This window comes from Semicossyphus pulcher, unplaced genomic scaffold (genome assembly GCF_022749685.1).
Source record: "Semicossyphus pulcher isolate SPU_LCO1_2020_fin unplaced genomic scaffold, fSemPul1.0.p SCAF_15, whole genome shotgun sequence".
Taxonomy (NCBI): domain Eukaryota; kingdom Metazoa; phylum Chordata; class Actinopteri; order Labriformes; family Labridae; genus Semicossyphus; species Semicossyphus pulcher.
Genome location: NW_027211659.1, coordinates 24,335,029 through 24,358,018, shown reverse-complemented (window position 1 = coordinate 24,358,018; position 22,990 = coordinate 24,335,029). Strand labels below are relative to the sequence as shown.

At 40.9% G+C, this 22,990-nt stretch overlaps 1 protein-coding gene across 1 annotated transcript; it reads right to left on the bottom strand.

The window, feature by feature from the left end:
• Positions 1–1,929: 1,929 nt before the first annotated feature.
• igfbp2b (insulin-like growth factor binding protein 2b) lies at positions 1,930–22,091 on the bottom strand. Its single transcript, XM_069663205.1, has 4 exons — positions 21,737–22,091; positions 11,669–11,820; positions 6,083–6,223; positions 1,930–2,088 (listed from the first exon to the last, which is right to left on the bottom strand). The coding sequence occupies exons 1-4, from the start codon at positions 22,089–22,091 to the stop codon at positions 1,930–1,932; spliced, it is 807 nt and encodes a 268-aa protein (XP_069519306.1).
• Positions 22,092–22,990: the final 899 nt, after the last annotated feature.

The window sequence follows — 22,990 nt, the reverse complement described above, 5'->3', positions numbered from 1 at the left end:
TGTCATCCGTAACTCAAGCTGATGGGTTTGCCTGTCTAAGGGACAATAACAGTGGATTGTTTGCAGCCCAGGAATGACAGAATTGTTCCAACAAAGCCAGAGAAAGCAGAGTTAAACACATCGCCACAATGGTTCCAATATCCAGTTTTGTGGGGGGCATTTATTATCATAAATAACACACCTACAGCCTTCTGTTAAGACTTCGCGTTGGTTCTGCAGTGCATATATGTGTGTTTATGAGTGCCTGTGTGTCTTTGCTCGCATTTGCGTGCATTTGCTTACTTGGTAAGGATTATTCATAGACACCTTTACCCACTTAGTGTCACATTTGTCAATGTCAGCCCCCCATCCCAATCCCTCCTTATGTCAACACTTCATTAGTTACCCCAGCAATAAACTCACAAACACGCAAACACACACATCCACTCTCACGCACACACATGCATGTCTGCAAGCACAGCAGTAATAGGAAAAGTGATCCATGCAGCAGTTTCTAGCGTTATTACCGTAAGTGCAATTTTTCTTCAGCAACACTAATTTAGAGTTGACAAGTGCTGATGGGAAAACTGCTGACAAACAACAACAGCAGCTCTCTGCAGCCAACCGAGCGGATGGGTGTGGTTTAATGGAAACCTTTGGAATAAAGTTGACATGACACGTTTACTCTGAAAAGTCATAAAAATGTCAATCAGAAAACAACAAACAACTCCAGACTGTGTTTTACCAAATGTCAGAGCAAAGTAGAATTTAATGAATTTACAGCTAACGATGTAGGAAGCAAAGTTGATGCATCAACAGGGAATTCTACAAGATATAATTAGTGAAAAGTATGACAGTGATTAAACCTTTAATTACCTGCTTGCCATGTATTTACTCATGAAAACAAGGTTACACAACGTGTTGACACTAAAATTGGATCTAGATTATCAAACATAACTTTGATATCTTAAAACAATTTCAATAAGCACCTTTAAATCTTTTACCTCAGCTCAAGACAAGAGGCTTGTCTGCCTTAAGTACAGTATAAGCACGGTGGCAGCACCGCCCGAACATTAGCATAGCATGATATGTGGTATCCAGTAACACTGTTTGCTTGTGAGTGTTCAAATGTGCAAAACCTTCAAAACAGTTGCAGGGCCAGATTTATTCTCTGAAGGAGAATCTCCAGTTTGGCAGGGACACGTGCACAGGAAATTTTAGTAAGAAGAAGGGTATGATTTAGGGCGTGGCTACTTTGTGATTGACAAGTCGCTAGCATGGTGACCTGAAAAAGGCCTTGCTCAGCGTCTGGTTTTAAAGGCACTCCAAGGACTCAGCTGTTTGGATCTTAGTAAGTACATTTTTTTATAAGCCTTTGTTTGCTGGCTAAAATTAGCATCCCTATTACAATGCTATCCAAGCTAGTGCTCGCAGCTGTAGCTAACATTGTAGCTTCTGCTGACCCCTGGCATCTCTAAAGCTTCTCCCTTAGAAGACATTGACAACAGAAAACATTGCAACAGCCAAAAGACCAATGGATGACGTCACAGTGGCTACTTTGACTGCTTGTATACAGTTTTGGGGAATGGATATTTGAATATATTGTATTTTCATGCCTGCTTTTTAAAGATTTACATCTTTAGGAGATGAAATGGATTTGGTTTTGGGTCCTATAGAAAAGCTAGGAAGTCATTTGCACTGAGAGAAATACTGAGGCCTTTTTGACGTTTGGCTCTTTTTATGGGACTTATAGACAAAAGGGAAAAATAGGATAATGCAAACACTTTCCTTTTAGTTACTCTAGTTTTTACTTGAACCTGAAAACTTAAATTCAACGTCAATTAAAAGATGCCTTTAAATATATCGCCTTTTTTCCACGTCACTAGAGTAACGGCAACCATATGAATTTGGAGGAAAACCCAACCCTGCCATGAGATGTGCTGGACTGTGTTATTGGGATGCTGCTGCAGTGGGCATCACTCTGAGCTCCTCTTGGAACTGGTTACAGTTTGGATCCCCTCTGACTTTAGGCGTTGCTGGAATCTGGACCCCGGTTAAGGGGTTAACACACCAGCACTCGCCCCGCTGGCCGTGGGTGGACATGTTGCACTGCGGAGAGAAGAAAAACACAAACTAGAAGTTGGAAAACACTGGAAAAAAGAGGGAGGGGTCAGGATGCACAGTGGGAAATGGGGGGTAGGGGGGTGCATTAATGAAGCATGGCGTACGCTTGAGATGAGTGTGTGTTTGTACTTGTGGATCTTCTGGTGGCGGGGGGCCATTGGACGAGAGCGTGGGCCATGGTTTGGGTGGGACAACACTCACCCAATAACAGCCCATCCTCAGGTCATGCCCCCAACTCACAACCACACATGCCATCACAGACACTCACACACACACAAACAGAGGCATGCCAGTAGACCGGCCCCCCCGCAGAGCCCCCCTCTACTCAGAAATGAGGTCGTAATTGAAGTGGACACAGTTTACGCCGCGCACGCGGGGCGGCAGCGGAGGGGACGGCGAAAAGAATGAAGAGCTGGGGGGAAAGAAAAGACTTTCCATTTTCTTCCTTCGATGAGAAAGAACAAAAAAAGTGACAGTTACAGTAATTACCCCGCGACAAGGAGGGACAACTCCAAAAGGGAGCCGAGTGTTGAGGAGGTACAGTGTTCCTCCCTGGGAACTGAGGACTCCAGTCCGAAACAATGCTGTTGTTTGTGACCAGTGATGAAAATTGGCTGAGTGGTTGAGAGCCCTGCTTTAGGAAACGGTGGCGCCTATTCAAATCTTCTTTTCTGCTCTACTATCCTTGTAAGCAAACACTGGATATGTGACCTTGTTTGTCCTCTTCTGCCTGATTTCTATGGATGAGCAGAATTCACATTCAAGCCCCCAGTCGGAAGTACGGTTCATTCCTCGGCTTAACAAAAGTCTTCCCATGAAGTACGCCAAACAGTTTTATTGCCTTGTAACCTTGAGCTCAGAAGCTGTTGCCTCATTCATGATGACAACATCTCCCCACACATTTCTGAGTGTTTGTGTGTGTGCATGCATGTGTGTTTCTGTGTGTCTAAGGGCAGAGGAAAAGGAGGGTGTGTGTGTGTGTGTGTGTGTAAGAGTTTATAAAAAAAGGGGGAGGGGTAGTTTTGTGGAAAGGGGTGGCAGGTGGGAGTGAGGGGGAGGTTATATATTTTTTTTCCAGGGTGATTTTGCCAGGCTGATACAACAGAGGTTTGTGTGTCTGTGTGTGTGTGTGTGAAAAGCAACGAGAGGGGAAGTCCAAGGGGGAACTGAACAAAATGATACAGTATGCACGAGTGTGTGTGTGAAAGACCAATTCTGCCTGTTCTCACTCCCAACTCGTCAAACACAGCAGCTACGTCAGTGACCCAAGGCTTAAATTAACGACGCTTTCGGTACCCCTCTAGTGTCATTTCTGGACGTTTTCCTCTCGCTTATTGGTTCGAGGTCAGGTGAGGTAGTATTAAGAAGGCAAGGTCCCCTTTGGGTGGTGGTTGGGGGCGACACATGGGTAATAAACACAGTAATTTCATCCAGGAGACCGGGGTTTGGGTCCCGTGTGAAACACGTTCCAGATTGTCTTCTTTTAAGATGTTGACTTCTTTTGAAGTTACGTTACATAACGTACTTACCTTAGTCAAATAGAGTAGGTTGGTAACAAAGAAAAGTACATCAGTACTTATTTCAAGCTGAGCCATAATCATTTTCCAAAACCTCACCAAGTCGTTTCGGTACCAAACCGTGTAACTAATCCAAAAATCAAACAAATCTCAGCAAGCTTTACTTTGAAAATCTAATCAGATGTTGCTTATTTATTATCGCTGACTTGGTTTGTTTATAAAGTCATTATTTATTATCGCTGACTTGACTGTGGAGCTTTGCACATACTAATCTGACACCAGAGGGTACTTAAAGGGGACATATTTTAGCTATGCAATCAATTTTCTATTATTCTGATGTGTTTTTGAATCACGTTGGTAAAGTTTGTTTTGTTTTAAAAATTGTAGACATATCTTGATGTAATTATTTTTCGGAGCCTCTCCTTCCTCCTGAAATGAACAAGCTGTTTGGCCATTCAAAGGTCAGAGCTTAGCCATGATTGGCTGACAGTATTTGTAGTGACAGCGTAGCCCCTCCCCCATGTGGGGGAGCGGCCGCACTGCACTGTCACTCCAAAGTTGTAGAAAACATGGCTGCTCTAGGATCGGTTATTCGGCCTTATATGTACGAGCCAGAATCGCCACGAGGTATCGGAATGGTAAGCTAAAATCTTGACGACGACTTGACTACAAGCTAGAGCAAGAAGGCAGCCGGAGGTGAATGACGGTGAATGACGATTGGTCGATTTCAACGAAAGCAAGGTTCTATGTAGAAACCTGCAGCTCATTTCAGTGGCGACCTTTTTAAAAAGGTCATTCTGGAAAAACACGGAATTATGCAGTTTTCACTAAAAATGAAAATATGAGAATATCCATTTAAATGATACGGCTCTTTTATGTCATCATACTTTGAAACATCTGGCCGAGCTGTTGTCTCAATAAAGAATTTGTCAGTGTTAGTCAAGAGTGTGTCACACAGAACACAAACCTGCTTCTGCACTGCTCTTTATGATTGGATCATTGAAATGTGTCAAAACCCTCACCGCATCCCTAATGAGTGATGTCACGGCAGGTGTTCTGCCTCTGACGACTGATGAAAAACACCTGCTGTGACGTCACTGATTGCAGTGTGGTCAGTATTGTGACTTTCTTGAGAGTTTCCGTCGACAGACAGCAACTGTTTTCTGCTGTGAATTTCAGCTTCACCACTTTTCAAGGTAAGTTCACTGACTGGTTCTCCTTCTTGCCCTGCATGCCCCACCTAGGTGTACAACCCAATGACATTTTAGTCACAGAAAGATTTTTATAAAACCCAGTTATGTGTAAATCTCTCATCAATTCTTACACTGAAAACAAACAGCTACACGTTTCTTTAATTATTTTGAAAGTTCTTAAAATGTAAGACGCCATAATGTAATATACAAAAGGAACAGTCATTTTTAGTTACAGAACAGTACTAGTGCACATCCCGTCCTAGTTGTAGACCTCATTGGATAGCAGATTTGTGAGCTCAAGACATGGTAATAAATATCCGTGTGGAGCTGTTGGGAACCCTGGAGTTCTTTGGAAAGCTTTCTGCTTTGCTTGGAAGTTTTTATCATATGACTGGGTAAAGGCAAGTTATGTACAGTCACATCAAGACACATAACTGAGGTCATCATGTGGACCATGTTGGTGCTCATTGTAAAATTGCTTGACATAAGCTACATGTAAAGACCCTTTGTGCTTGTGGTCTCAGTATGGGTTTTGAAGTACTAACATAAGTATGCGAGTAATGTAACTTATGTTGTTCTGTAACTAATGCCACATGTATGAAGTAACTATCATCACATTACATCACTCACTTAGTAACCTTTGTATCTTAAAAAGAAATCCACTCTTAAGAGGCTGTGGCTCAGCGGTGGAGTCGGTCGTCTTTCAATTGGAAGGTCAGAAGTTTGATCCCCAGCTCCCTCAGGCTACATGTCGAAGTGCCTTGGGCAAGACGCTGAACCCCAAACTGCTCCCGGTGGCATAGCCATCGTTTTGTGAATGTGATGACTGATTGACAGTTGGGCACTTTACGTAGCAGCCTCTGCCATCAATGTATGACAGGGTGAATGTGCTGTGTTGTGTAAAAGTGCTTTGAGTGGTCGCAAAGACTAGAAAGTACAGTCCATTTAACATTTACTACTCATTTCTCAGGGGAATCGTACCCCTGTCTCCTGGCTGAAAGACCTGTGTTTGTTTGACCCATCTATCACCCATGACCGCTTCACCTGATGAACCTTCACCCTCTTATTTTACCTCGTCTGACTTAAACGCCACATCAAACCAGTAAGCTAGAGGGCAGTGTCCATGAAAGATGCTGGAGGGATTCCTTTATCGCTGTTATGGCTTCGGCCACTGACCAAGCTGCCATTTTTGACAACTTGGGAGTGAGAAAGGGCCGACCAGCTGGGCTGAGAGTGTGTTGAGGAAGAATGGTGAGATCCACAGCTCACCTGTTTGAGGTTGTACAGTCCATGTTTGTCACAGTTTGGAAATTTGAGCTCGTACAGGTTCTCCAGCGGGCCTCTGTTATCCTCTGAGGTAATTTTGGAGATCTCCTCTAAGACCTTGTCTAGCTCCTGCTGACAGGCACTCTGAGGGGTTTAAAGGGGAGAACAAAATTATTACCAATACTATAAGAATAATAATGACGGTAGCTATTTAGCACTTGTTGGAGCAGATGTTCACTTCATTTACAGAAAAAATACACTTCAAGTCAATAAGATGAAATAGTCAGGAGGCTAGAAATACAGTAAGAGTGAGAGTGACTCCTGTTTGAAGGCAGATCTGCGCTCTGTCCAAGAAAAAGAATGGAGGAATAAAATATGTGTGTGTTACTTGTAAAAATGTCACAAATACACACATTTATAGCTAACACTTTTATGAGGTGCGGTTAGGCAGGCAGAAAGTTCAGCCAATATTATTGATGTGAGTCTGCTGAAGTGGAACATGAGTGGCTAGACTGCTTAACTCAGCAGGTGGCCATGGCCACACACACACACACACACACACACACACACACACACACACACACACACACACACACACACACACACACAAACCTGTGCAAGACACACGGTGATACACGTAAATGAATACTGTGCACATTGTTTCTGCTGCACACACATTCACCATATATCCACGTGTATATGTGCACGCACGTACAATCAGAAACTTAACTGTAACAGGCACACACACACACGCACACACACAGAGTGTATCAAGCTGCCCGTGGGATCAAAGGGGTCCAGTCTTATGATTAGTTGGATGAGGATGAGAGAAAAGGGCAAGAGGCGGTGCAGTCTGCCATGAACCTTATCAGACATCTGAACATATGGATGAAAGTATCCTTTCTTTCTTTCTTTCTTTGGGCTCTTTCTTTCACACTTTATCTCACAGCCTTTCATAATGAATAATCACTTAACCCACACCTACAATACATGCACCCTCAAGTTTAACTGCTGCCTCACTGCTGTCATATATTTTAGGAGAGGTGCAGGCATGCATGCCACATAAACATGTACAAGAAGGCCTTGCATACTGGCCTTAGAGGATTTATTATTGTCTGTCTGTTGCCACACAAGCGGCAGATTTGTTGACACAGGCTAGCAAACAAAACAAAATGTTTTAATGACTAAAATACAAATGGTTTATTCCAACTGTTGATATGTTTTTGGGTTAAGGATAGGAGTTCAGTGCACCTTATGCTCCATTGATTTTCCTGTTATGTCCTTGTTGGGGATGCATTAGCGTTTACACTAAGTACATATTTGGCCAAAAACACTCACCGTTTGAGTATTTGGTTCTTAACGCAACTTGGTGGTTCTTTACACTTGTTTTTAGCTCATGGTGCATTTGAAAACCAAGTGAACATGGGGTTTTAAAGACTGCTGAAGCTTTACATTGATCTTTAGAATGCATTTTGCATACGTATACGTACCCTGCACGTATAGAGGGTGGTGTATTATGTCACAATTTTTTGCTGGTGTGGTCAGAGTGGATTCTGTTCCAGGTTATTTTCTGTGAAGAACTGAGACTTTGCCTCTGGTTGATAATTGACCATGCCTCTTCCATTTCGCACCGACTTCAATCCGACTGAACTTTGCAGCACTGAAGAAAAACTTGCCTGACTGGACCTTTACAGGGTGGTTATGCTACGTGGGGTCCAGACACACTTTGCCAGTCAAAATTGACTCATGAGCTGTTACAAAATGCAGGTGTTAATAGCATAAAGTTTGGTTCTAATCATGAACCATGGGAGCGAGAAAAGCCACCATATCATGCCACCAAGTTGTTACAACTTTGCAAACACTCAACAGTCTTGTCATTAACTAATCTCTATTTACAAATTCTACATAGAAATGTAGAACTCCCTTGACGCAGGGTCATGAAAGCCATTCAGCGATTTCCCGACTTCCTCGAACGCATCAGAAAATCCGTTCGATCTCGCTTTCACTGTATACGGTAACGTGCCTCACTTTTCTCTGCTACTTGTATTATTTCAACATGGTTGGATAAAGATACACACATGTGTTGAATGAGAGGTCAATCTGTCTCTCTCAAACTGACTGAACATTGCACAGCATGAGCAATTGCATGTCAGAGTCAAATCAGATGAACTCAGTTTAGAATTAATTCACAACTAGGGGTGAAAACTTCAGAGTGACCCTGTTCCTGATTGAAAATGTGTTCTGACATCTGGTCTGAGTGGACCGTGAGGGAGGGATTGCTTCATGGCCAGAATGGAGAGGACAGAAGATTTCTGCAACTCTTGAGATGTCATCTGACGTACATGGCTCCTCTTGCACCAAGACCTTTACATTGTAGAGATATTAAAGAGAACTCCTGTAACAGAATCAAACTCATGATGAGTAGCTTCAGAGAAGTATCAAAAAGGCTGAAGTATTTTTTATTCAATGCATTCTCATTCCTCGTCAAAACTTGCTGCCTACATTACCCACAATGCCGTTGAGCCTCAAGCAAAGATTAGACTAAAAATGTGTAATCTTCATTCCCAACTTTAACTCATGTGACACATTTAAGGCAATTTGTCAGCTTCCTCTCGAGCCCCGCAAGGCTAAACTCCAACTGTCTTCAGTTTTGCCGTAACACTCATGAATTAAATATTTAAGTACTCACATTTTGTTACCATGGTGATAACTCCCTAATTTACTTCCATTAATGATCAAATGTTTGTTTGGCTTGATAACTACACATTCAGCGAGTTGAGTATCGAAATAGTGTTTAATGAGGTCGAGGGTTAAACAGAAAAAAAATAAAGTGAAAATGAAGATAGTTAAGTAACCGACCTGACCCCAGCTCTGACAGCGAAGCATGCACTTTGTGTACAGTGTTTGACCTCACATGGCCACCCACAACCAAGTGCATCCATGCTTGACACCAGCTGTCTGAAGTTGTCCCCCTGCCCAGCTGCAAGACTCCTGTTCCTGCATTCTCTCCTTTGTTGCTTCTAATGATCCTGACTATTGTTTTGTCCCTCCGTCCGCTTGTGATGTTTTTGTTTTATTTTGTTTTCTGCAAGCGAGCAAGTTAAGTGAGGGAGAAAATGAGCAAATGCACATATAATTGTTTGCCAGGTTGAGACGTACGTGGGCCTCTGCATGCATAACCCCCGGGACCCAAGCTCATTTGCATGAAACAGAAAATATGTGTGTTGTACGTCACCCCATTGAGGCTCTACCAGGAACTGTTTTTATTTTTGTGGAGCTGCGTTTGAGACTGTGTAATGTTGAGTGCTAAAGAATGGGGGGCAGGGGGGGTTGTGATGTATAGACTGCATTAAACTGCCAACACACATTCCAAAGTGAGGAGCAAAACAAGATCACCTCTCGTAATTAAGATGCTCATTATGCACAATTATTGCAGCTAAGATAAGTCGCTGTGAATGCAGCTAACGTTGCTTGTATAACATAATAAGTGGAATTGCATCGAGATTGGGAGATTGTTCTGGAAAGGACTGTAAAGACATCATCATAAAAGCACAAAGCCTGAATTTGCTAAGGAAGATACATTTACAATTTAACTACCACAGCATTTCTCATTCATGATAAAAAACTATCATGTTCTTTTTTACTATCAGATTATCATTACTGTCTGCCTCCTTTATGATGACTGACAGTGTGCACCCCCTGTGACCCCAGTGCATTGGCATTTTAAAAAAGCACTTATTAAACAAGAAAAACAAACATTGATTAGAAGTGAGGAGGAACAAAAAGATTAAGAAAGCAATGGAAACTTGTAATAGCCAATTAAAGCTCCTGTGAGATTTAGCAAAAAGTATACCTCTGGGTTGTGTGATGGATAAATAAGGGTTAGAGGCGGGATTAGGCCTGTAAGAGTTATGGTTAAAGTGTCAGCAGGTTCTCAGTAGTTGATTGTAAGGCCACGTGATATCATCAAAAAAGTGTATGTTTGTTTGAAGGTGAGCGCCCAGGGGAGGGCACTACTGTACCAGACCATGATGCTCTTGTTGTTGACCTTTTGTCACTGGTTGCTTTTGAAAGGCTGACGTAATACAGCAAACTACTGTGAGACTAAAACACCAAATATAAGAGATAAGAGGAAAACATAGTGAGCAAAAGGGCATACGATCAAACAGAATCATCCCACTTTGAGATTTTTTAATGATGGGATATTTCTGGAGTATCTGTGCCTGTGCCTAGAACATTCATAGATTACAACATAGAGTTTCGACAGTTTTGCATGGAAGAGCTAATGTAGAGCGCTTCAAAGAAAAGATAGGAGAAAAGGGCAGAATTCAGGTTGGTTTGCATTGATAATGGGACATTTTCAAAACTTAAACTTCAATGCATTATTCGCAATTTCCACACTTTGGAATATAATCCAAACACGTCACCTGATCAGAAACTGAAACAATGACATTTTTGCTTTGGAATGAGAAGTCTGAGAAGTCTTTCATTGAATAGCACAATGAATTATTTAGTAGCTGACATAAAAACAGTTTACACCTTTAAATTAAAGTAATTACAAAAGCAATGCTATAACTTTGCTTTGGAATAAAAAGTGTTCGGTACAACAGGCGGCCTGCAGAGTGAAAAGAACATGAGACAAAAGGGGAGCCAGCCAAGCAGGAGAGAGAAACTCATACAACTGGACTAAGAACTTTATTTCTTTATTATTATTATAGTTATTATATTATTAGTTCTTTATAAAGTAATAACCTTGAAGTTTTTCCTGAAAATAAATGTCTGTTAAGTCTCTATCTATCGCCCAATGAGGTAACACAATGGTGATTGAGCCTATGGCCCACTGATGAAAGCCTTTGCATTTGCAGTATTACAGACTGGGTGTCTGGTGCGACTTTCTCTGAAAAATTCACAAGCGGCGCCCAGTTAGTGACGCATTTTCCATCACCCAGCAGTGGTTGGTCTGCCAGAGAGGGTAGGCAGAGCTAAGCGACCGTGGACGTCACACATGCAACACTGTCTGGATATCTGGGAAGTGTGCTCCCGCAATTACCTTATATCACCATAGGTGCCGCCAAAGAGAATGAAACTGAGATCTTTAAGATTACCACTTTAACAGAGGTGAACAAAACTGTTCATTTACTAACAAACTGGACCAGAAGTTAAACAGCATCATCAGTGAAATATGAATATGCATAAGCAAATTATTCCATTCTAGCATGTGACTATGGGCGCTTAGAGAGGCCGGACCTGTTACCAGCACATAACTGTAACAGGGTCAACTACTGCAGACTGTTATGGCTTCCTATAAACAAATCAACGTGTAAATATTATCTTAAAAATGTAAGCCGAAAGCGGCGTTTAACAGGCCCTCGCACCTTTGTGCACTTTGGTGCGTTACAGTCAACACACCAAAGTCTTCATGTGAATTGGGCAGTGCACAAAGGAGTTACATGTGACTTCCTGTGGACAAATAGGAGGAAGAAGTGGACATGCAGTTTTTAAAAAAATAACTTTTCTTTATGTCTATTGTAACTTTTCTACTAGTTACAGTCAGTAAGCTGTGAAAAAAGTATGAGGTTCATTTCTGACCTGATGCACTTTGGGGGTTCGAGGATCCTCGAGTGGATTTATCCTCATCTTGGTTTTGAGCTCGTTCAGATGTTGTTTCCTGGCGGCCTCCTGCCTCAGCCAAGCATCTATTGCAGGTCTTTTTGTGAGCGGGTTCTCGGTCCCGTGCACCTCTACAACCAAAAACACAACACAAAAAACCTGCTTAGACATACTGTTAATCTGCAGCATCTGTGTGGAACATCAGCCTCTTTCTTCTTCTTCAAAACAGATTGTCATCAAAGAAACCGATTCAAAGTTCATTCAACCTTTTGCTTTACTCTCTGGTTTTAATCACAAGTGTAACATTCAATACTTTGGGGGTTCTCAGAAGTGCTTCTACTTGAAAGTAATCTGTGTCCTGTCTTTTAGGTATGTGGTTAATGGACAGATGTTACACACAAACACACGCGCACACACACACACACTGCTGTCTAATATAATCACACACGTTCATCTACATTTATCTATTCTTTAATCACAAAGCTGCTATTAAAAGCCAACATTTTTGCTAATAACAGGCCCTTTTACAAGTCATCTCAATCCCGGAATTAAAAGACAAAGTCATGCCGTGTCCTCAGGGCATCCTGTGTCCCTCCTACCTCATGTCACTAATTCTATGCTGGACAGTCAGCCGTTGCAATGGCTGTAATTACTATGGCGACAGTGTGAAGAGAGCCGCTAAGATCTTCCTCTGTGAAATAGCAAAGTGCTCATCACACAGTTTACACAGGTCTCCTCTGAGCACTGGGGTCACTCTGAGTGTGCTTCCTGCTGCTCGTTGTACCAAAGTATGGTCATCGTTTGTGGGAGACAGGAGGGACACAACACAAATATCTGGCTAACGAGTTAATTCAGAACAGACACCGACAGTATGATGACAAATGAATACAGCAAGTTAGTGCTAAAAATCTAACTCTTTTCCGTGCAGCTCATGACTGTAAAACAACAACACATAGGACTCTTTAGACATTTATCAACACAGTCATCACAGAGACAATGATCCCGACACATTTTAACATGAAACACAGATGTTGACTGAATTAAAGAGCTGAGTGTGACTAGCTAGTCATCGCTGTGGAGTCCAGACTCGTGAGGAAGCACATCTGATGAAGCCCTTATACGCTGAGTAAGGATTTTTTTGGGGGGTAGCTAACCAACCTGCCAGAGGCTATGTGTGTGTGTGTGAGCGTGTGTGTGTCTGTAATTAGCGCTGTAAAAACAGCAGCCAAACTCTGAGGCTGTAAATCACACCTGAGAGGGAAAGGCCCCCCTGTGACTCCTGCGAGCTCCTTACACATGCTTTAGCGCTGTCTGAAATGTTTCTGTGCGCGTGCATGTGTGTCTGGGCTTGTGAGTTACTGTGCTCACTCTGCCAGGTGTAAAAACTAAGTAGATGTGACATTTATATTGCAAACGACATTTGTCTGAAGTTATTTTCAGCCTTAAACATTTCTGATACATCATTTTGGACCCAATTTTGCAATTTCTCCTTATTATTTGACAAAATTTGATTTGTTGACACATTTTTCATGTTGGGTTTTGTATGCTGGGTAAAAATAAAGAGTGGATAGGTTCATGTTTGTAGATTTCAATCTGGGGAGAACAACAAGCCTCAGGCCTGGATAAAGAGTCTGAAAAGGGAGGAGTTAGCTACACTAACGTTATTGTCAAGCACTGAGGATGACCAGCCAACGCTCTGTTTTACAATTAACTTTAGCTTGTTAGCTTGTTAAAGATCTCAGTTTCGTTCTCTTTGGCGGCACCTATGGCGATAAACGGTAATTGCGGGAGCACACTTCCCAGATATCCAGACAGTGTTGCATGTGGGACGTCCACGGTTGGCTCCGGTTGTAACTCTTGATTTTCCTGGCTGACGGTCGTTTTCCTTTTTAGACTGTTTGCCTTCATCTGAGCATCGAGTTTGTTTGTTTTTCTTTGGATTTTCACTTATTGTTGAAGTTGTATCTGTAGTCATCCATCTTTTCTTTGTTTGTTCAGCCACACTGACTTAACAGACATTTATTTAAATGAAAATCTTATCTTAATCTATTATTTTAAGAACAACACAGAAAAACACATTTGCATCGTGTTTATTTCCCTTTGTATGTTGATAGTCATCTCTGCCAGTTGTCTAGATGGAGGTTCCTGTCCTTGTTCGCGCCAAGTCGCAGCGATCTTTTACGAGTACAAGACATCTTTCACTTGTTAATATAATGCTTTTAAACATGTTGATGTTAGTATTGCAAAGAATTCTTTATGTGCTAATAGAAATATTGAAATTAGGCTTGTTTTCATCACTGCAAAAGACCCTTGAAGCTTTTTGCAGGAATTAACTTGTTAGCATGTAGATCTTGTGAAGAGCCACCGATCCCTGTTAGTAACATGGTTCAATAAGAATGTATTGAATTATTCAGATCTGCATTGCCAGCCTGTTTCGAACTGCTTTTACACCCAGTGACCTTATCAAACCAATAATAGCTTGGGCTAACTGAAGCTAAAACATCTTTGAACCTGAGGTTGTAGCACTCAACAGACAAAATTATATAGTTTTCCTTTCCCCTGCATTGACACTTACGTATCAAAAAGCTACACTGCATGGAGAAGGAATGTTAGCAGGGGTGCGACTATAGGCACCTTGTAAGGCTATAAAGATGCCTTTATTTATGTTTTTACTTATTTCTGCAGTTGTGTTTAAGACCTTGTTTCTATAGACACTTATAGGAACTCATGACAGCATGTTCCAGGGAGAAAAAACAACAAGTCTTTAGCCAACAGCTGTCATCTAAATACTGTGTTGTTGATTCTGTCTTCAGTGCCATAGAAACTACCTGTCTCGAGCTGTTGGGAGAGTTGGCATTGGGTATTGCCTTTGAGCAATGCTTTCACAATTCTCTCATGGCGCAGAATGAGTAATGTCTTTCCAGAGTGCTTAGAATTAATATATTTGCCCTGTTATCATATACAGTGAAGCTGTGTGCTTCCACAGGCAAGAGAGTGGCCTTAGAGTACTTCAAACCATTGTCAGTGTAAATGGTTTCTCTCAAGGCTCGGCCACTTCAAACACTCTACAGCTGGCAAACGGACAAAAAGGAATTGAATAATGAAGAGGGTTTTGCTTTGCCAGAGGTCCCCTTCAAACCTTTTACGGTTAGCTCGTTCTTTCAACTCTTGATGCTGCTATGCTTCATGTGGCCGAGTGTGTCATCCTAACCAAATGACGTTTCCTTTGTAGTTTAAAGGGAAAACTGGTTCCAATTGGCGCTGCAGCAGTGTTTGTCAGACTTGAAAGACAATGGTGCACTCTAAGGTCGAGGGGATTCTCTCATATTATACCATCATCATAAGGACTCATACGGTGGATTCACACAACATTTTAAACAGTTTTCAATTCTTCATTTGCGTTCTTTTTTTTTGTGTCAGTAATGTTTTCTGCTTCTGTTTTCTTATATGCGATCCTCGATGCATTTGTGAGAAATGAATACTTCTTCAAAATATATATTACACTCAAACTTTATATTCATGTAGTATATGTAGTATATTCAATAGTACAGAAAATAATAAAGAGCAGCTCCAGTCATGTGACATATAAAATGCTCTGCTTGAAATAATAAATAATAAGTGTCCGATATGTTTTTTATTTTGCAAAATATGTTTAATTACCTTGTAAAAATCCTCCCAAAGCATCTCCTTCTTCTCCCCAATCTGCATAGTCCCCGCCCACTGTGCAAATTTCCAACCGCCCCCTCCGTTGTGAAAACACAACACGTCTCTGCCATCGTTTAGTGGCAACTTGTTGAAACTTAGCTAGCTTGAAATGTAGTAATTAGCAGTAGTAACGTTCACGTTAGTAGTCAGTAGTGAGTTTGTGGTTGCCATAGGTTGCACATAATGATATGCATAGCGTCACATCGTCCATTAACGGGATTGGCTCCTTAGGTTTGTGTCATCTCAAACCTGCCAATCTGAAAACATGTTGTTCAGCCTGTCCTTGGTACGCTGCAGTTGTAAAGTAGTAGTGTTGGGTATTACAGCTCTTTGAAGGGACCTGGATCTTATGGCTCCGTTCCTGGACTCGCGAACGTGCCGGCACTATATTCTCTCGTGTAAACACACACAGATATTTAAAATTCAGCGCTTTAAAAATTCAAAATTTAACAGCAGAATAATGTAGGAACAATTAATCAACGTCATTGATTTGCCAGTGATTTATGATACAACTCTGTTCAACTACAGAGATGTCAACAAAAAAACAAACTTGGCTTATAAAGTTGCTCACCGTCTGCACTATGTTGTGGTGACATGATTCCGCTGCACGTGATAGCGGAGTTGCAGTTAAAAAAAGCTGCCAGTGGTAATTCGGCATAAAGGGGAGTGGCTCTACGGCGGGCGGTGAAATTTGGGCACAACTATAAAAAGAGCGGCTCTCACCTACGACCTGGTTCCCGTCTGTTTTATGTTTTTTTTTTATGTATACTTTTAGTTTTTTCTTTGTCAATCGTGTTGGTTGTATAAATGTCATAAGCTATAATGCACTTTACTTTTTTGTATGCATAACAAAAATCAATAAAAAATAAAGTTAAAAAAAAAAAAAAAGCTGACAGGCCCAGCCATGGAGATGATTGTTAATGTTGTCCCTGATGTGTAGCACATAAAAAACACCACATTGAGACGTTTACAAGGTTAAACACTAAAGATTTCAGATTAAACTGCACTAATCGAATATGTTAATACTTGTACTAAGAGTTAACATGGCCCATAAAATGTGTTAGTTAAACCGCACCCCTGTCATCATCTCATAAACCTTGACTCTAATGAACCCACATTATGCTTCATGCTAAGCACCAACCTGTAGCTGGATAAAGTTTGCAGCTTACTTGCATACAGCATTCAGCAGCTAAAAAGACCAATGCATAGCTAAGTGGAATATTGGACTTACATTTGCCAGGTGAACTTTACCTCCTAAGACATAGGGGAGTATAAAATATACTACTCAAAAACAAAGGAATGCATTTTTATTTAAATTGGCACGCCTGTTCTTCCATAACCGTTACATCTTGTAAAGTAAGATAGTGTTTTATGTAAGCTATGCCATGTTAGTTTTAAGAAAAACATTTAAAATATAGTTGTTTATTTATTCTGTAATCATAAAAATGCAATATATAACGTTAAATCATCAACAGTTTTAAGAACAGCGAGATCAAGGCAGGGCTTCTTATTAACACCTCAGGTGGAGCTTTCTCAGAATTACAGGCACCAACATGCAGCTCCCACCCAAAGTGATCTCTCATGGCTTCGTCTTGTCCTGCACACACTTCTACATAGAGTAATTAAAGACCTGAGAGCGAGCGAGGGAGAAGGAGCATGTCTCAGCAGAGGATCACCTGCAGGGCATCAGGGGCAGTGTTGGACCACCGACAACACAAGTAAAGAAAGAAGAGAGAAACACAAATGTGCAAATATAAAATATTTTCAATGATTCTGGACTTGTTAGAGATCTATTTTCAACAACATTTGTATAAAATATTTCCACACTGCTGCTGTACAGTTAAACTAATGCTTTGGAATGGAGGCACTGAGTTAAAGCTTTTCAGGTGTGTCAAACAAACAGAGCTGTGCTGAACACAGAGCACACATTGCTCAACAGACCTTCCCTGAGTAACTACAGTGCATGTTGAAATGTTATTGGCTAATACAAATATTGTTGTATAATGATATCTATTTCATTGACAGATACTGAATACCTGCCGTGCACTTTAGAGATTCAGTGAATAACTTTCTTTCTTCTGGATTAAAAAGGGTAATTTGAAGGTAGAGAGCTGAGCACACACTCATCACCAGACTGAAACCTTTTTGGACCGTGACTTTGAGAGCAATTCCAAGTGAACACCTATTACAAAGGTAGTTAAAGTGGAGAAACCAAGGATGATATGTCATTACTCAATTACTCATACTAAAGCCTTTTTAAATTAACAGAATTCAAGGCCAACCCAGCGAGAAATGTTGTGTTCTAAGAATGTTACATGCAATGTTTTTAATAGCAGGAGAAAGTTCTCTGAAAACATCTTCAGGATGTTGCACTGAGAATGTTCAAATCACATTTCAGGAACGTTTTATAAATCACGTTCTGATAGTTTAAGCTGTACTAACATCCTGAAAAGATCCTCACAATGTTGCTGTGAGTATGTTCTACCTTTGTTTTTATGTAACAGTGAGCAAATGTTTCATAAAAGGCGTTCTGACGTCCCAGGCCTCAATACCATCCAGAAAATATCTTCAGAATGTTGCAGGTAAAACGTTTTGTCTTAGTTTTAACGTTACAAGAACTTTATTTGAAATGATAAACATCCGTAAAACGTTCTTTGAATATTAGATTAAAATGTTTTCTTTCAAACCTAATTGGAACTTGTAGGTAATGTTAGCCGATGTTATGGGAACGTTCCCAGCTAGCTGTGAAGGCCTCTGGAAATTTTGATTTCAATAGGGAAAATGCAAAAATAATATCAGAGTTGAAGAGTCTCAAAAAGGGTTAAACATACAGTATGTTCTATATATTTTCTATCTGAAAACCTACATCAAATAACTGTTCATTTTACAGTTAAGCGCATGTCTCAAGACTGTGTAGGAAGATAACATTTTGATTGACATCTCGCTGGTTCTGCACCCAGCAACAATGCACGCAACAATGAGCGTAGTGCAGCTTGAAGCCTTGCTATCTCAACACATTCATTTCAGTTGGTAACTGAAAGGTGAGTTACAAAATGCTTTGCTCTGCATATAATAATTAGCACTTAGCATACACATGCAGTTAGCTGAGATGTCCCAGCAATGCTAAATGATAGCTCAGTGTTACCTAGTGCCTTATTATTAGGGAGCTAAACTCCTCCTGCTGGTGCTAAACACCCACTATCAAAAATAGATCATGAATGGCAGCTTCACCTGAGGACATAAATAATCACCTGTAGCTATTGATAACCACCTGTGGAAGATGATAAAGCTAGGTGTAATACAGCTGCCATGTGATTATTCATAGCATAACCAAGAATAGTTTAAACCGTTCAGGACAGTTTAGAGAAACTTTAATGGCAACATTTCAAATTTGGATTGATACTAATTTATTTTAGGTGCTTAAGATAATATTAATTAATATTAATATCCATCCACATGAACATGCAAACTTCACACAGAAAGGCCCACTACGTCTGAACTGGGGTTTGAACCAGGAACCTTCTAGCTCTGAGGTGACAGCGCTAACCACTGCACCTATGTGCTGCCCCTTACTATATCACTATAATGCATATAATACCCTAAATTACATAACTTTGTGGGTTTAGTAGCTTTAGAGCAGTGCTTTTACTGTGTTCCTAAACAAAAGCAATATAGTGGAAATCACAACAGTCCTGTTGCTTTGAAGTTTGGGGAAGTAGATAAAGGTGGTATAAGCCATGTCACTGAAATAAGCAAAATAGAAAAGTAGAATTATATCAAAATTGTAATGGGATATAAAGTGTGCTCACACTAGGCAGAGCTGGAGTGGTTTATTCTAACTCTGTACGTGTGTACTCTCCATGCTGTTCAGTTTGGCTCTGCAGGTGAGAATATGCCATCTGAACCAGACGACCGTAACGAAATGCCTTAAAATGCGAGTCTCTGTCCTCTTTCAAGTGAACAGCAGTGTAGTTATTGAGGAGTGAGAATGTAATCTCAACCAGCTACAGGAAACAACCCCAAAATGTGCATTTTAACGGGTACAAAGGAGACAGATGTTGACATCTGATAGCCAGCAGTCGCTCATGCTTGAAAAGCCAAGCATAACACAGTGAACTCAGGGCAAACCGCAGCCTGATCTGATGCTCATTTTCAGCTTTTTCCCTCATGTGTTCTCAGTGGTTTGAACCCCAAAGACAGTAAATCACAGAGGAGAGCGCAGACTAGGAGCTGGGTTTGAGTCGTTCAAATTGGATGTGGATTCCTGCAGAAACAAACCGTCATTTAATCTTTAATTGTTTTTTAATATGGGTGTATAATCATATTTCAGACAAGGATTGAACAAGGTTCCAAACAGAGTGAGAAAGTGGGTTTGTTTTCACGGAGATCAGAAACTTAACACCCTTCTGAGGGCTGCTGTGGTGTGTATCTTCCATTTTGACAGGATGTTAAAAGTTCAATCTTCCCTCTCTTAATGTGTATTGAATTGCTTTCCTTAAGTGCTATAAAAATAGCCCATCAAAATAAGACTCCTAATAGGAGAGCTTTGGGGATATGCAGGTTACAGACATGTTAAGGGTTCATCGGGGGGATACGGCTTGTTTGTGTCCACAGATGTGGGCCTGCCGCTGCCTGCCAAACACATTGCATATGTCAACATTCATTTTCAGGAATCAATAGTGACCGTTTGTCCCGATTAACCGTAATGTGGGAGAGAAGAGGCCTGACGTCTGTCCCTGCAGGATTTCTGGGTTATTACTTTTGGGGAGTTATTGTGACTGAATGTGTTTGATGTAGACGTGGTTTTGATGACATAAAAACAATCCTGCAGTGAAAATATTGTTTTCACTAAGAGTACAGCTTCTCCCTGAACTCTTTGCTTGAAGTTATTTTTTTTTAATCCTATGCCCAGGTATGTTGACAGGTCAAAACTAGCTGGCTGGGTGATGCTGGCACACTTGCAGAATATTAATCAATATCTGACACTCCCTGATAAATACTGGAAGTGTTTTTATTAAAATACATGCAATGCAAATATTTGGCAGAGGTCCAGGCTTTCAATCTACTAAACATCTTAATCCTTAACATTCAAGGGCTGAGTATCTGACAAATATATAACATGCTTCCACTCCCAAAGTAAGTTCCAAAAGATGTCCATGGCACCATGAGAGGAGATATTTTGACTGGGGGAAAGAAACTTAATATTATGATCAAAACAGTTGCTATTACAAGCTAACTAACGTTAACAGTTTAACTTAGCTTGTATCAAAGACAATGAGTCTAAGAGTCCTTGGTATGTCTGCACCAACTTTAATATAAGTAAGAAACTAAATCCGCATTCACTGATTTTAATACCTCACATGTTGCAAACATAGCATCTGACATAGTATGACCTTAGTATATTCATTTTACAAACATGTTAGCAAATACCTACCAATAAACACATCTGTTCATCCATTTGTATACCGCTTATCCTGTTCAGGGGGGACTGGAGCCTATCCCAGCTGTCACTGGGCGAGAGGCGGGGTATACCTTGGACTGATCGGCAGTCAATCACAGGGCTGACACATAGAGACAGACAAGCTTTCACGCTCACACCTATAGGCAAGTTAGAGTCACCAGTGAACCTTACAAGCATGTGTTTGGACTGTGGGAGGAAGCCGGAGTACCCGAAGGGAAGCCACGCATGCACGCGGAGAACATGCAAACTCCACACAGGAAGGCCGTTTTCCTCCGAACGGGGGTTCGAACAAGGAACCTTCTAGCTGTGAGGCAAGTTGCGGCCCAGAAATGCACACGATTAAAATTATTTTGGAGTTTTCTGTCTGGCATCCTTATTTATGTAAATCCAGGTTTTGTACAGCTTTTCTTTTTTTAAAAGATTATTTTTTTGGCCTTGGAAACAGGGGAGGCGGGAACAACACACGGCAAAGGGTCAAGGGTCGTAATCGAGGACTGAGCCTCTGTACATGGCAGGCACGATTTAACCAGTGAGCTAAACAAGCCCCCAATACAATTTTAAATTAAAAAAGACACACATAAACATAGTACATAGTATATACAATATATATAGTATATACAGTATATACATAAACTAAGTATGTAAACCAAAATGTTTTTGTATTTTTAAAAATAACAGCATATTCCTAACTGTGAAAACAAAATGATTTAAATTTAGCCTTTTCTGAAGTTCAAACACTTTGTACAAGTCCAACACTGACTTTTCTTTTAGATCAGTTTTGGTCTTAACTGAAATGTTTGTCTTTTTAACTGCCCAATACTATTAACCATTTAAGTTCACCAGCTACTTGCTACTGTTGGTGCTGGACACAAAGAACGTACCATTTGTAGCCTCCAGGATAGTCGTGACATCCAGTTCCACTGTTTGTCCACATCGTCCTAAACCCTGGATGAGTTGTTGCAAAGGAAAGTCATTCTCCGTGCTCGGGTAGCATCTCAAGCCACTGGAGCACCTGGGCGAATAAACCCCGCAGAGCTCTCCCTCCTGCCTGGCACACACCGGGCAGCAGCCGCAGCCCGGCTCCCTCACTATCTCTGTACATTGTGCTGTAACTTTGGGACATGCAGCTAGGCGCTCCGCGGTACAACTCGGACATCTGAAGGCCAAATCTCCAAGTAAGAGTCCAGGCAAAGCAAAGTATGCAAACAGCAAACTGTAGCTAAAATATATGACCATTCTAACACTTTCTAGTTGACTGCTGACAGTCAAAAATGACCCTTGGAAGGATTGAACAGTACGAACCTCAGGATCCTGACAGTCAACTGTGTGAGGGTAAACATTGTGATGCAACTGACAGGGTCCTATCTGCTCTCATGTTACCAACAGAAACAAGAAAGCCTCTGAGTCTCACCAATAGACATGAACCAATGAGATCTACATCCTGGAATGTATTGGTTTATTTCTGCTGATTCAAGTACAACTAAGACGAGTAAACATCTCTTTTTATTACTGCCATTTATGCTACAATTCCTTGATTTTATTATACATATGATTAAAGAGCAACTTGTAGGTTAATTTTTTTACTACAGTAATTTCTGTAAAATGGCTGTGGAAAAAATTAATCCTTGATTTCGTATTATTTACAAGGCATTAGGGCACAAATTTAGAGGGAGAAGTGGCCGTTTTAAGTAAAGCTGCTTTTTTTTTCAACATGGCGTCATATTACGAAACAAGAGGGACTTACAGTGTCCGACTCTGCTTTAGCTCAACGTGCAGAAGTAGGTGGTAGTGAGTCTGAGCTATTGTATTGTATTGTGCAGATATTATTTCGGTAGTGTAACACTGCATTTCACCAGTTCTTATGATGGTTCGCTTTGCGTTTGTTGCACAAATTCTAGCTTCACAGGACATCGAGCATCGAGGACACACAAGCACCTATCAAACAAAGTATCAGGAAACTGTCATCGCTCTCTCTCTCTCTCTCACACACCACTGTGGCACCGTAAAACAGATTTACCATTATAGAAGGCAATACAAAATACAACTGATACGAGCTGACACCCATTCGTAACTGTAATGGGTATGTATTAATGCTCCCACTTGCTACTTGGTATGTGATAAACTTTACAATGTTC

Bases quoted from the DNA above. Each gene is read 5' to 3' on its own strand.
- igfbp2b (XM_069663205.1), bottom strand. From the start codon at position 22,091: ATGGTCATATATTTTAGCTACAGTTTGCTGTTTGCATACTTTGCTTTG. The intron at 11,821-21,736 runs GTACGTTCTTTG...TTTTGGTTGTAG, and splicing joins TATCCTGGAGGCTACAAATG to AGGTGCACGGGACCGAGAAC. The intron at 2,089-6,082 runs GTGAGCTGTGGA...TTCTCTCCGCAG, and splicing joins GACTGTACAACCTCAAACAG to TGCAACATGTCCACCCACGG.